Source organism: Sinohyriopsis cumingii, chromosome 18 (assembly GCF_028554795.1).
Source record: "Sinohyriopsis cumingii isolate HCF-2022 chromosome 18, ASM2855479v2, whole genome shotgun sequence".
NCBI classification, from domain to species: domain Eukaryota; kingdom Metazoa; phylum Mollusca; class Bivalvia; order Unionida; family Unionidae; genus Sinohyriopsis; species Sinohyriopsis cumingii.
In genome coordinates this window covers 1,695,257-1,710,544 of record NC_142978.1, presented here as the reverse complement: position 1 = coordinate 1,710,544, position 15,288 = coordinate 1,695,257, and the positions used below count along the sequence as shown (strand labels likewise).

Below are 15,288 nucleotides of genomic sequence, written 5' to 3'. Positions count from 1 at the left end.
GATTATACGAACAAGATTGACCTTTCTTTTTATAGCTGTTTGTGTTTTAAATACTAACTGGTCAACATTGAAAGTAAATTCTGAGAAAATTAATGCAGTTTTATTTTTACCAGTGTGTCTGTTTTAAGCATTAACGTCACAGAGTATGCTAAGGAGTGAAAAAATAAAGTCCAATTTAAATGACAAAATTGGATATGTTTTGAACACGACAAAGATGACTCTGAATACAGGGAAAAGTGAAAGTTTTATGGTAAAGTGTAAAGGTAAGTATGTATGGGATAAAACTTAATTATTTTTATATTTTTCTCTAAACATAACTGAGTACTGTATGTACTCACTCATAAGTCGAGTCCAACTGCAAACTACACTGGCCCTAATCTGCTGTAAATTAGTGGTCTGCATTGTTTGTTGTCTCGATTACTACTAACAAACTGTGTAGACCCAGATCTATTGGCACATTATACAAAGTGTTTTGATTGCTTATGAGATAATCATTCAGACATGAAACAAAAAGTTCTAAGGCTGGAGACAAGAAAATAATTTGTGTATTTTATACCACAACCCTGAAAAAAATACCCCCCCCCATGGCATGTCAGTAATTTTTGTTTATAAAATTTGAGATCAGTGTGCACTGTGAGCACAATTTTAAATGAATTTTACTCACAATAAATTTATTAAAATTATTGTAACAAGTGTAGATATTATTTGAAAAATTTCATCACTCCCTCACAGCAAGAAACTTGTTATAACATGGTTCTTGTTTTAACATTTCTTGTTATAATATTTTGTTGTTATGGATCCTATTTCAGTATTCTGTAGTTGACCTCATAGACTGCATATATTGCAAACCAATGCAGACAACATAGACCCTTATTTGCCATAGCATAATGCTCTGGCAGATCAGGTTCCATGTTTGTTTGACCAGTTAGTACTAAGAAACTGTATAGATTTGGATCTGCCAGTGCATTATGTGACAGCTGGTCTGGGTCTGTGCAATTTTTGATTGGATCTGACAGAGAGTTTTACCTGATGCAGAAATCTTGAATCATTCACATATAAAATAAGCCAATGAACCCAGAATTAAAATCCTTTGCCTCCAAATGGACACAAGAGTCAATGTTTGCAGCCAAAGTTTTACATTGTATTTAGTATGTTCCTAAAACGTGATATATTAGAAACTTGAAATATCCTATTTGTGAAGAACTGTTCATTTTGACAACTAAAGTATACAGTGACTGGTACAAGATTCTGTTTTGAACAATAGAGTATAAAATTTGGGGAAGTGCTTCCTAAGTTTTAAATACTTGTACCAGTCAAGGTCACCTGTGATACAGTCACAATGGCACAGAGCAAGCTGATGTATTTTTCATCTGATAATTTGTCTGCAAAGCCTTAGTTGTAGTCTCCTTGCATCCAAGCAAGGCATTTGTTCCTAAGTGGGTCCATTATTTCTGAAGCAGCATCCCAAGCCAATAAAAGTATCAAGTATGCAGAGGATTATAGGCAACACATTCAAAATTTCAATTGATTTTATTCTGATTCTCTGCTTCATTGTGAAAACTCAGAGAATTGCAACTGTTATTACATGGAATTATACAAGTACCAGTGGATACATCAATAAAACGACTTTCATCCGAAAGTGCTGTCAAAATAATTTTTAAATATATCCTGTAATTTGTACATGATAGGACAAAACTGGTTAAGACCCAGACATGTGAGAATTTGTTGCTTCCTCACTTTTTTTGCTAGTAACAGTTCTTGTCATTAATATTCTGACAGTTATTGGGATTTGAAGTTTAACATTTCAAAAACACAAGGTACATGAGTCATCTATCAGACATGATGTTGATGAAACTGTGGTTACTCATGAAATATCAAGGAATACTAATGGTAATTTACTTGGAAATGGCTGGAAGAGTAATTACAAAGGTATGCAGATTCCAGGTAACCAGAACCTGAGAAGCTTTTTGTTTTTTTAGAACCGGGAACCTGGACAGTATCTTGGGCAATTTAAGAAATATGTTTCGCCAAAATCAGGTTGGTATTATTAAATTATTCAGTTGTGTTTTGAATTACAGAAGTTATTCTGGAACTGATTACCCTGCTGACCTAAATTATCATGCCTGGATAATTTGTGTGTATACCTATATGCTTAATATCAATAGATACAGATGGCATGTTTTCAAGCTGTCTCATACATAAATGTTATAGGCTTTGAAGGATTTATTGAACTTTTGATTGATGAGGACACATATGTGTATCCAGATCTTTTTAAGTTGGATTTAGTTGCTGTTGTCATCCTGTATCCAATGAACCTTATGAAAGGGGATATTGTTTTTCAACAAAATGCTCCCCTAAAAGAAAACTTAGAAATGGGCCAAAACCCTGACAGGCTTAAAAGACTTTTGATATTGAGGCATGTTCCACCTCCCCATCATGAAATGGATTTTCTGGTTGTAACTTGAGCTTTTGGTCACATGACAAAAGCAGAAAATAAACTTGCTGATTTAGCTGTCCAGTAGTTCAGGTCTTATGAGGTTAATCTAATTAGGATGACCCCCCCCCCAACACAAACACAAATATTTATGCACAGAGTTTTTAGTTTATTTCTTTGAAATTCAGATATACAGTACTTAACAAATTAATATTTTCTTCCTTCTTCCCGTAAAATTGTGCTTTTGATCCCCATCCCCAACTGACCAAAGATAAGAGCCCATAGGACTCCCAATTTTACATTTCCATGGAAAACATTGATCTGACTTGTAGGCAGTTTTAGATGGTATATGTATCATGTACTGCATTATAAGACAGTGACATTATAAGGCAGTATCCTCTATGACTCTCATGGATATCATTATAATGGTGGAGTACTGCATCATGTACTTCATTATAAGACAGTGACATTATAAGGCAGTATCCTCTATGACTGTCATGGATATCATTATAATGGGGGAGTACTGCATCATGTACTTCGTTATAAGACAGTGACATTATAAGGCAGTATCCTCAATAACTCTCATGGATATCATTATAATGGGGGAGTACTGCATCATGTACTTCATTATAAGACAGTGACATTATAAGGCAGTATCCTCTATGACTGTCATGGATATCATTATAATGGTGGAGTACTGCATCATGTACTTCATTATAAGACAGTGACATTATAAGGCAGTATCCTCTATGACTGTCATGGATATCATTATAATGGGGGAGTACTGCATCATGTACTTCATTAAAAGGCAGTCTCACTGCAGGTCACTATCCTGTATGACTGCCATGGACGACATTATAATGGGGGAGTACTGCATCATGTACCGGTACTTCATTAAAGTTAGTCTTATAAGTCAGTATCCTCTGTGACTCCCATGGACAACATTATAATGGGGGAGTACTGCATCATGTACTTAATTAAAAGACATTCTCACTAGATTTTTGTATTCCCTTTGACTATCATTGACAACATTATAATGGGGGAGTACTGCATCATGTACTTAATTATAAGGCATTCTCACTATATGTCAGTATTCCCTTTGACTATCATGGACAACATTATAATGGGGGAGTACTGCATCATGTACTGGTACTTCATTAAAGTTAGTCTTACTACAAGCCAGTATCCTCTGTGACTCCCATGGACAACATTATAATGGGGGAGTACTGCATCATGTACTTAATTATAAGGCAGTCTCACTACAAGTCATTATCCTCCTTGACTCTGGTGGACATCATTATAATGGGAGAGTACTGCATCATTAACTTCATTATAAGATGGTCTCACTATAAGTCAATATACTCTATATCTGAGAGTCATGGACATCATTATTATGAGGGAATATTCTATCACATGGTTTCAGTAATATGTTAGTCCCATGTGGAAGACTCATTTCATAAGACATTCAAATGACTGAAATCATTAATAAAGGAATCCTGTATAATAATTGAAATAATTTTATTTGTCATGAAAAGCGGTGTTAAAGAGGAATGTTTAGTGAACATCATTTGCTGATTTTGGTTGGTACTTCAAACACATTAATGGATATATTATTGTTGAGGTTTATGGTAGCTAAGTGCCTTTCACAGCGATACAGTAAGGCAGCCATCATGAGCTGGCTTGGGCAGGTATCAAACCTGTCAAACTTGGATTACAAGTTTAACACTCTACCACCTCAGCTACCATGGCTCCCTAAAATTATTAAGAACTGTAAAAAAAATCATACTGAAAATTTGCATTTAAAAAAATGCTACCTATGATTCAGAGGAGATTTATCCTTAAAACAATACACTGTGATATGAAAAATCTTCATGTTTGGTTACTTATTGTTAAAAAGTATTACATTTTACAGGAAATGGCATTTTAAAATAGAATAAAACATGCTGAAATATTACTTTACTGCAATTAAAGAATCACAAGAACATCAGCAACATCAGATAGGTTAGAGAATCAAAGATAAGAATCAAATCTAAACTTTGGAATGACTTCTACAGTTCCTGGAAATGTTTTTCCTTATAAAGATTGATTACATGAAACAGCAACTGAACAGACATTAAAGCCAAAGTTCTTTGTTCATCTCTGTTCACTCAGATCTTCATTTTGATATCTGCAGGTACAGACAATCTAAGAAGAGCAATAGAATAGTTCATTTTAATAACAAAAAGATATATAAAGCTCTCAGATCTTTAGTTCTTTATAATTAATGGGTAGGATAATGCCCCGTATGTAAAAATTATTATACCTTATAAAAGGAATAGTGTCAGTAATGTCATAGAACCAAACATTGTGTCTCCCTCAAGTGATCATGCCGCTGCCACTTGATAGTGACTTGTGTAATCATGTCTCCCTTATACAATCAGGTTTTCCTTATAATAAACTATTTATTACCTTTGTTTTTTTTGCTGAGATCTGGAGATTTGTTCATCTGCAACAAGTTGTATTCCTTGGGGCAAAGAACATGACTGATATTGGTTAAACAAGTCTTAAATTATCTCCCACTAAGCAATAAATGTATAATGTCCTGTAGGTAATATTGTATAACTAAGATCCTTAAGTTTCATCTCCATAATATTAAACCATATTGCCTTGACGTGATGTGTTGTTAAATCTTTAAACAACTATAACTAATTCTCCTCTGTGACAGATAATTCAAAATATTTTAAATGTCATTATTTCTATTATTGACTTTATTTCTATCATTGCTGTAGGTTGATGTCTTCGTCTATGCATCAAATTATTCTAATCCCAGGGCATAATTCAGGCATCCAGTAAGAATGAGATGGCGATGTCAACAACATAAGCAAGAAAGCTTAATTTTTTTAAGTCATACATTTTAGTTTTTTATGTTTATCAAGACTTCATAACAGAACACACAGAATATTAAGTCATCAATTTGGGACACTTGTTAACACATTAACCCCTGAAGGTTATTGTCGTTTTTGTCTGAAATTCGAGTAGGAAACACATTTTGAAAGCTATTTCTGAATAAATCCTAAAACACCAACTTCCAGGTGATCTTCTAATAACATACTGCCTAGTTGTGTAACAAACATTGTTTTTCATTGGCTATTTGGCTCGCGCATGAGCAGAAGGATAAAAGTTGGAATTTTTTGTTTGTTTGTTTCTTTCTTTGCTTAATCAACCCATTTTTTTTGTATCGAGACCACTCTTTATTCCAAATGCCCATCATATCCTAATTTTTGCAAAGGTTCATCTGTTTGTTTGCAGTTTATACCGGTCTGTCTTAGATCTGAGACCAAAGAGTATAAAATCCGAACACAAAATCAGATTCTGACCACGGGCGAATTTTGGGTAGAAAAAAATCAGGTCCAAAATAATGAGGTTTTTCTTTCTGTGTTTTGTAGTGCAACTAGAAATTCCAGATATTTTGGTATCATTGTAGAGCTACATCTGTCTACCTTTCTATAATACCACCCACTTTAGTGTATTGTACATGACCTTGATGCTACAGAGCTTGGCAGTAGGCTACTACCTCCTGCCACTTTAAACTCGTCACCAGGGGTTAGTGTGTTAAACAATATGAACATTTTTTTTAAAGGAAATTCGGATATGGTATAAAAATGAGTTTTGTGATCTTGTAATTTAACCCATAGCATAATCTAACACAATGAAAACAGAAAGTGTGTTAGTTTTCAAAGTCTTGAACATTCATGTCAGAAATATAAAATACAATATGCTGACCATCAGTGGACCAGGAAATCTCTTTCTTCTCATGGGGGTATCTTGAGAGCATTTACTATCCCTAGATTAACAATCAGATTCAATATTTACTTTTCACCTGTACAGAATGTACCCAACAGAATGTAGATTTGACTTGGATTTTGATCAGTCTGGTTACACAACTTTAGTGCCTGAGTCAGTCTGTACAGAATGACTTTATTTAGGTACTATAATTTGAAATTTTATTAAAAGTTATTTGAAAAAACCACTTTTGTAACCCCAATTTTCCTAGTAAATTACTTTTTTGGTCTCAGTGCCACTATATTTTGCTTTAAATTGAATTTGTGTGCCTTCATTGTTTGAAAGACTTGTATTTTAGGTCAGATATTTTAATGCACTTAATGGAAGACGAGTCTTTAAGCAATGTATGGTACTGTATATACTCACTTATGAGTGGAATCCAGCTGCAAATGACAGAACCAGTTCTACTGACACATAATGCACTGGCAAATCTGGATCAGTGCAGTTTGGAGAAATCAGTAGAACAAAGAACACAGACCCTAATCTGCTGGCTGACTTTGATCTGCCAGTTCATTATATAAGAGCAGATCAGGGTCTAAGTTGTTTGCAGTTGGTCTTGACTTACAAGTGAGCATAGCTGGTAATTAATTCTGCCATGGACCATGGCGACTGGTTTCGTAATTATTGTGTTGCATCTTGTTCATTCAAGAGCACCATACACATGTTCTGTTTTCTGGTGGATTCAATTATTATCTCTGAATGGTCAATATAACCTGAAGGTGAGCAAATAATTTTATTGACCCTCTTCTCAGATAAATACTGTAATTCAGTTTTGATTTATATTGATAGGAAAGATTATGAATGAAATTTGTTTGCTTTTGTCATAGAGTGCGTTCTTTTTATACTGTTTTTAGGTAGGCTTGATAACATTTATTTTGCTATTGAAAACTTATTTTTGTGTGAGCTGCATTATTCAGCTAATGTATGGCAAGAAGTATATGTCACAAATTGCCCATAAAATCGTGTAAATGTATATATAAAAATTCATCAGAAATGTACAAGTTAAAGATAATTGATTTCTCATATTTAAATAAAAATACATATGTTGGTATATGAATTGTTTCATTATGGGACAATTACTGATATATATATAGTACCACCATTTTCTGCAAGAGAAAGCCTGTAAGTTTAGAACAGGTCATACAGAACTGTTATTGATTTTACAAAAGCAAAATGTTAAGTTGGAAGATTGATTTCATTTTTATTTGGTGTTTTATGACACAGCAGCACAAACTGGTTATTGAGTACCAGGTCACATGGTAGCCAACCCAGGCCAATCCTAAGGTAGGATGCAAAGTCACACCAGTTTAGTTCCAAATGTGGAATGTAGTCTACATAGCCACTGCAGCTTCAGCCTCCATTAATCACATTGTATGATGTACATGATGGTGCATCAGAGATTTAGTTTGAAGAACTAGAGTCCTTTCCCCGTGTTCCCTCCATTTTGCCTTCTAGAATTATAGTAATATTTTTTGTAAAATTAGTTGTTACCTGGAATGTTGAATTTCCTATATGTTTTTGAATTTTTTTCCAATATTTCATTGCTGAATAAAAATGAAAAGTTCACTCATATCCACTTATAAAAAAAAGTTCAGAGATAAACAAAGAAAGTTTATAATTTTGAGCAAATTGAATCAAAAGAAGAGATCATGGATAGCCCCCCCCCCACAATTAAGCATTAAGTCAGTGTAAAATGAAAGGATCTTGGATTCCAGTCCCAACCCAACCACTCTAAGCCCTGAGTCAGTGTGAAATTATGAGATCCTTAATGAGTCCCCCTACCACTCTCAAGTCCTAAGTCAATGTGAAATGATAAGAACCTAGATGCCCACAACAACTCCCAAACCCCGAGTCAATGTGACATGATTCATGCTCACCCCACATCAACAAAGCCTGAAATCACTGTGACATGATATTCTTAGTATGTTTGTAGAATTAGTATTTTTTAGAAGAATTAAAATTACTTTTAGCACATGTCTGTAGTTCCTATATATACATATATATGACCTTATATGAATTATACATAGGTAAAAACCTGATGGTATGTAAATCATGTGATTCATTTTGAAATCATGGTTCATTTTATTAACCTTTCATAGTAGGTCCTTTTTAAGTTTGGTCAGCCAAGGTGTGTTCTGTTGATATGAAAAGTTTAGGTGTTGCTTTTTTGTATAGCTTCATTGACAATGGTTTTTCATCTGTGACATCAGTTTTTATGTGACATGTTAGAACTCTATTTTCTTTGATACAGAGTTGGATTTACAGCATAAAAATTAAATGCATGATTCATCCTTAGGGGTACTATTTACTGGCAAAAGTAGGTGATAGTGACCGTTTTAGATATGCTGCAGAAATGAGGTATTGATTTTGGGGGTATGCTACAGGACAGTAATACTTTGCAGGTTAAATCATACAGTGGCAAGTAGTGTGAAGTACATTGCACAACAATAAACATTGGTATCCAGTCCAGTCTGGTGGGAATTGAACTTGAACCATTCTGGTCATGAGCATAATACTTGAATCACTCAGGGACTGTGTACCAGGGGTATTAGTATTGTTGTTCCAACTAGTGGCCCTCATTTAGTACAAGATTAACCTTTCAGGTTTTGATCAGTTGTTACCATATATATGTGAAATCTTTTGTAATCCCATGCCTCTAGCAATAAAAATAGTTTCCCCAAATGATACATTTCCACAGGTATAATGGCTTTGAAAAGACTGTTTGCATATTATTTGTTTTCCATTCTTTTAGAATCACTAACAGTTTCTGGATATTCATATTGCCGACACATTTGGTCATATTTGCATTGTCTAGCTTTTCATATTTTTTATGTTTTATGTCCATTCATTCTTCCATTCATCACAGTCTTGTTGATGCAACTAGTCCGACAGTTTTTGATGGATTGCCATGAAACTTGGTCAAATATTATGGTTATCACCAGAAGACAGGCATATATACAAATCACTTTGCGGACATTTTTTAAGTAAGAGTTACTGCCTTTTTCATATGCCTACCATAAAGCACAATATACTATCTCTACTGATTTTTGCTCGTTGTCTTTAGTCCATTGTCCATCTGTTAGCACACTCACAGTCATCCTGAGATCTAGTTTGTCTTGTATAAATTGGCGCTACTTCAACTTCCAATTTGGATGCCACAGTGGCCATCTTGAAAATCTTGTAATATTAACATAGGGTTTTCACTTAGAGATTTACGATAGCTAGTTTATCCTAAATGAAAATTGTGCCAATCTGATGTCCCTATGCCTGCTGTGGCAGCCAATCGAAACTACTTGTAAATGGTAAGTCATATTGATATGGAGTTTTCATTAGAAGACTTCTCATGATGGCTTGTTGCCTTAAATGAAAATGGTACAGATTTGACCTCCAGTATGCCTGCCATAGTGGCATCTTGAAAATCTTGTTTATTTACCTTTTTTAAATTATTTCCACATGCCTGCTGAGAGGACTCTTCACCAAGATTTTTGCAATATTTCTTTTTTCAAAAGTATGAATTATTTCCACATCAAATATGGCATCACAAGGAAGAAACCCATAGTTACAAGCCACAGGCTATGATATGTGCTCCTTTATCATCCATGACCCTGTGCTGAGATTTCCTTGTTTCTTATGAATTTGCATTATGCTGCTTAACCAATCATTGCAAGTAATATTGTTTGCTATTGTGAATCAATATAATTCTTTAAACTGTTGGAATGAACCAATCAAAATTCTTCCAAACATAGTCACTTACCAATAGAGAAAACAGCCACTTTCATTGCTGTGTAGAAGATTGTTACATAATGTATCACTGATAATGTATTTTTATTCCTTGTGTTCTGATGAAAAATGATGAGATCAAGACAGAAAACCAATTTGGTTGGTGGGATAAGGGAGCATGGTGAATACTCTTCTGTGGGTTGTTTTTCAGAACTTTAAACCTCCTTGCCAGTCATTCCTTTTTTGTAGAAAATAGTGAACTTTGATTTATGCTTTACATTGAGTATAGACTTGCATATGAAGGTCATACACCAGCCTTTTTGTTCATATATAATTCTTAATTAAATAAGCTTGATTGTTACTATCATCTACACTGTTTTTTTTTATAATACATAATACTTTGGTAGTATTCTTCCCTCTGAGTTTTGTCGAAGATCATTGGGTCCAGTACAAGTTTCAAATTGGTGTGTTCAAAAGATCAAGCATCAAGATGACACACCTGCTGCTTTGCTTTGTTTCTGCCAGTTCACATGTGCCTTTTTACCCTTTAGGATGATTCTGCTCTCCAAAAGGTCAGGACCTCCCCTGTTCATCATGATAGCCCCTTGTTGCCCTGTTGATGGTCTTTCATCAATCTTCATTGTTGATAGACTAGCCCAGGATATTTCCTCAGAGTAGGGATCTTCTTTCCCAGCACAGGGGTTCCCTACTGCACACAGCCAACAGATTCACCTCCATCATCTTGAATCTCTAAGAGATTTTAATCAAAAGTCTGTCATCATGACCTTATTTTTAGGCTTCAGTGACTTCTATTTTTAGTTCATTGTTATTACACCCACTATATTTCGTACATAATTTTGCCAACGCCTATGTGCATGCATCTAATAAAAGAGTAATTCAGCCATTAAAAAAAAACCTTTGTGATTATTTAACACCTGAATATCTCCATTTACTTTTCTTTCCTTTTGTTTGTAGTCAGTGCATGTGCTTTAGATCTCAACCTCGTACATTAATTATACAATTACCACTTTAACCCTAATTTGTGAATTGAAGATCAATAAATATTGATCAGTAGTGTTGATAGATCTTGCTTGTGAAGTACAGTCCTCAGTAATATGGTAAGGTTGTCTTGATATTGATCTTGAAATACCCCAGCCAGTAGACATGTAATGTTTCAGTTTCATGAGAGGGATAGTACATACATACAAACAAATAACTTCTTACCTCTATACAGCATGTGTTGTGCACAATTATAAGTTGGCATATGCATTGTTATCTTTCTTTTATCTACTGTATCGCTTGATGTCATTAAAGTGTGATAGTATTAACACACATGCCTGCAGTAGACTTCAGGTAAGACTGCAGTGGAAGTTTATGCTCACCTGTGCTTGAACTATTCCTAAATTAGATAGGCAACACAGTACAAGAGAACAGGTAGAGAGGAAAAATAAATGGAAAGTTTCCCTACCTGGAGAGTTTATTCTTGTCTTTTTTGTGTCTGCCAAATACACATGAAGCATGAACTCAAAAAATCCCAGGGAGATAATTATCAAAGCTGTCCATTGTTAGAGAGACATTCTGTAGAGGACAAGAGAGTTTTAGGCCTGAATAACTACTGGCCGGGCATTTAATCAGACATGGTGCTTACATGATCTGGAACAGAGCTGGGATAATTTGGATATAAAATGGACTGGGTTGAATGCATGGTTTGCTGCCGAAAAGGGTAAGTTATTTTAATTCAGCAGCTTGTCGATTTTGAAGTCGACTTTTGTCGGAAATTGTGCTGTCTTCTTTATGAGTATTATACCATATGGATGACCAATTACATTTGTGTATTAAATACTCGGCAGAAACACTTCCTACAAGTCACTAGTAAAGAGATAGGGTGAATTATATATATATAAGATACAAACATATACATATATATATATATATATATATATATATATATATATATATATATATATATATATATATATATATATATGATACATAGTTGAATAGCTAGTGTGCAGACCTTATTTGGTCACAAGATGAAAGAGTAGAGTTTGATTACAACTGGAAAGTGACAAACTAACCTTCCATTTTGTTGTCTTGCTAGTTTTGTACTGTATGTACACAATGTACCTAGTTGGAACATATCCATTTCAATTTTCAGTTTATTATGCCCTTATAATAACAGGTTATTATCAGTGTGTGGGTGTGGGTGTGGGTGACTATGTACATGTACTTTGAATGTAAATAAAATAGAGGGCCACAAGGATTAGTTTCATGCAACTATTTGTCACCCTCTTTAAATAAAATTATTATAATCATGATTATTATTATTATTATTATTATTATTATTAATACAGATGTTAACAGCATTAGCTGGTAGTGTAGGACAGGGATTCCCAAGCAAGGTTATTCCAAGGGAGTTTAAAATTAGCATGTGGGGGTCCATGTAAATTTTGTTAAAGTTAAGGCGGGGTCCTCACATTCTATAAGGTTGAGAATGCAGGATAGGCATGGTATATTGGGTTGTTTTAAAGATGGGTGGATGAGGTGAGTTTCCAGTCCGCCAACTAAAAATATATTTTGAATCTATTAATAATTGAAAATTTTGATAATGAGGATAGATTGTATGTGTGTGTGTGTGTCTGTGTGTCTGTGAGTGAGAGAGAGAGAGAGTGAGAGGAGAGAGAGAGAGAGAAAGAGTGATTTGGATTTTTAATGTAGCTTTAACAATTTTTCAGTCATATCACTATGATGACTGCAGTTTGGCAGTTTAAAGTGATGTCTAGCATTGGGGCATCATGCCGCAGACATGTAGCATAATGTCCAACCCAGTCACATTATCCTGACTTGCTGTCTTAGAAAACTCTCACAGATGTTACATACTAATGGGTGATGGAAGTTTGAGCGTGGATCTAGTTTCTGTGTAACCTTTTTAAGAAGAAAAACTTGCAAGACATAATGATGTTGATCTACTTATTGGTGGTGGCAGCTATTCCATCCTAATGTTTCTGTGCTTACCCAATAACTCAATTTGTAACAAAAAATTGTGATAGGCTTTCAGCTCACATGACCATAAGGGCACCATTTGTCATCTCTCACACATTATCTGTCAACACAACTTATAAAAACCAGTCTTACTTGGCAGAGAACATCCAAATTTAAACAACTTTAAAAGTTTATACAGATGATGCCAATCTGGCATCAAGTATGGCTCCATTACAAAGAACTGAGAATTAATTTTAAAAACACCTCTTCCCAACAGAAATTGAACAAATATGACTGAAAGAATCCTGGCATAAAGTGCTTTCAAAAATTATATAAATGATTCCAATCTGCAATCAAGTATGGCCACTGTTGTAAAAATAGAAAATCCTGATAAGACAGCTTTTTTTATAAAAAAATGTTTGTGTGGTACTCTACAGTTTTGTATATTGTATTAGGTTAGATTTTTAAAGAGAATGAATTTCCAAGTTTTTCTTCAGTGGTTATTCTGGCTGTTTAAAAACATTATATATCTTAGGTATTTTAAAAGAACTTTTAATTCCCTTATTTTAGTGTATGATTGATGGGTGTACTGTGTTATAAATTTGTATACAGCTTGGCCTTACTTCTGATGTACATTTTAAAAACAACCTCCTAGCTCTTCTTGGTTATTATTATTTTCTGGACTTAGGTATATTGTGAAAACATAAAGCCACTAGCTTTTTTCATTTGATACATTTAGTACTTCATTCATTGCACTTTCAGAAACTTGATGGTATTATCTAATTGATAAAAGTAATGTACTTTAGACTAATTTGGACTGATTGTTTTAGTTCTTGGGAGCAGTCATTTTGGTTAGCAGTGTGCTTAGATCATGTACAGTTTAAGGGACCTCAAGTGGCTGAGTGGTCTAAAGCGCTGTCCGTTATGGATCACTGCCATCTCACCTCTATCTGCGTGGGTTCGAGTCTAGGATTCGGCCAATGTGGGTATGTGAGAAAGCTTGCTAGTAGCTTCTCATGGGTCGGTGGTTCTTCCTGGAGTTTTCCTGGGTTCTTTCTCCACCATTAATACTGGCCGCCATACATAGCCTATCATGTGGTGAAAAATGGCATTAAACCCCACAACAACAACAACATGTGCAGTTTCCAAAGAAATCATAGCCTTATTCAATGAAAGTAACATAGAGGGATGCCATCATTTTGTCCATTGAGCATGTTGCATATGCAAGCACTTTCACCTTACTCCTGCTACTCTCTAAGAAGTTAATAATATCTGTAGAGCACCCCCCCTCAGCAGAATCAGTAAAAAACACGAGAGCATAAAGGGCTTTCATGTTTGTGCATTGATCCAATATGGCTACCATTGCTAATTATATACAAATCTTTAAAGAACCTTTTAAAAACAAATGGTCTGAAATGTAGCAATTTCATGAGAAGCATCCTGGCATTAAGGGTATTTAAATTTGTACAAATAAGTTGTCAAATAATGTTATTAAAAGCATTAAGAAAAATTTAAGCAACTTATTCACAAACTGAACTGAATAGCTTATGACCAAAATTGAAAAAAAGCAACTTGACATAAAATTTTCAAATTTGTGCAAATATTAGATAAGTCATCAAACATGGCCATTATTACAAAAAAATTGAAAAACTTTAAATGGTCTGTTTTTGAAAACTGCTAAACAGAATTTGATCAAATTTGACAGAAAAAACCCAGAGCATAAATGATTTAAGATTGAAGTTTTGTCTGTCTACCTCCAAATATGACTGCCAGTAATAAAATAAAACAAAAACCTTTCACAGTTTTAGAAAATCCACCCAGCATACATTTTACAGATTTGACTTTAATCATCCTGTTTTTAACACATTTACATTTTTTACAAATGATGCCAAGCCACCATAAAATATGACTTCATTATACTAAAAACAGAATAAACATAACTATCTCAAAAGACTGCTTAGCAAATTTTGACCAACAATAACATATAAGGCCATTAGATATGAGACAATATTAATGAAGATGCAAAGGATAGAGAAAACTTGAAACAGTTGTTAAAAGTTAAGTTTGACATCATTTTCATTTTCATCCACAATTTTGTGAAATCCATGAACGTTGTTTTATGAAAACAGTATAGTGTTATTGTAGGGTTCAGTGCCATTTTCAGCACAAGAGAGGCTATACGTGGTGGCCAGTATAAATGGTGGAGGAGGAACCCGGGCAACCCCGGAAAGAACCACTGACCCATGAGAAGCTACTGGCAAGCTCTCTCACGTACCCACATTGTCCAAGCCTGAGACTTGAACCCATTCAGTCAGAGGTGAGACAGCAGT

The 15,288-nt window shown here is 34.5% G+C and overlaps 1 protein-coding gene across 13 annotated transcripts in view; it reads left to right on the top strand.

The window, feature by feature from the left end:
- LOC149775957 (uncharacterized) overlaps nucleotides 1-15,288 on the top strand; it is a 185,836-nt gene that overhangs the window by 56,004 nt on the left and 114,544 nt on the right. For 2 of the 13 annotated variants that reach the window (XM_089940782.1, XM_089940781.1), the window contains exon 1: nucleotides 11,527-11,699. The exons of the other annotated variants lie outside the window; for them this stretch is intronic. In XM_089940782.1, the coding sequence (XP_089796908.1) occupies nucleotides 11,662-11,699 (38 nt within the window). In that variant the 5' untranslated portion in view covers nucleotides 11,527-11,661. Of the gene's footprint in view, nucleotides 1-11,526; nucleotides 11,700-15,288 lie in introns of those variants that run through there. 13 annotated transcript variants of the gene reach the window in all.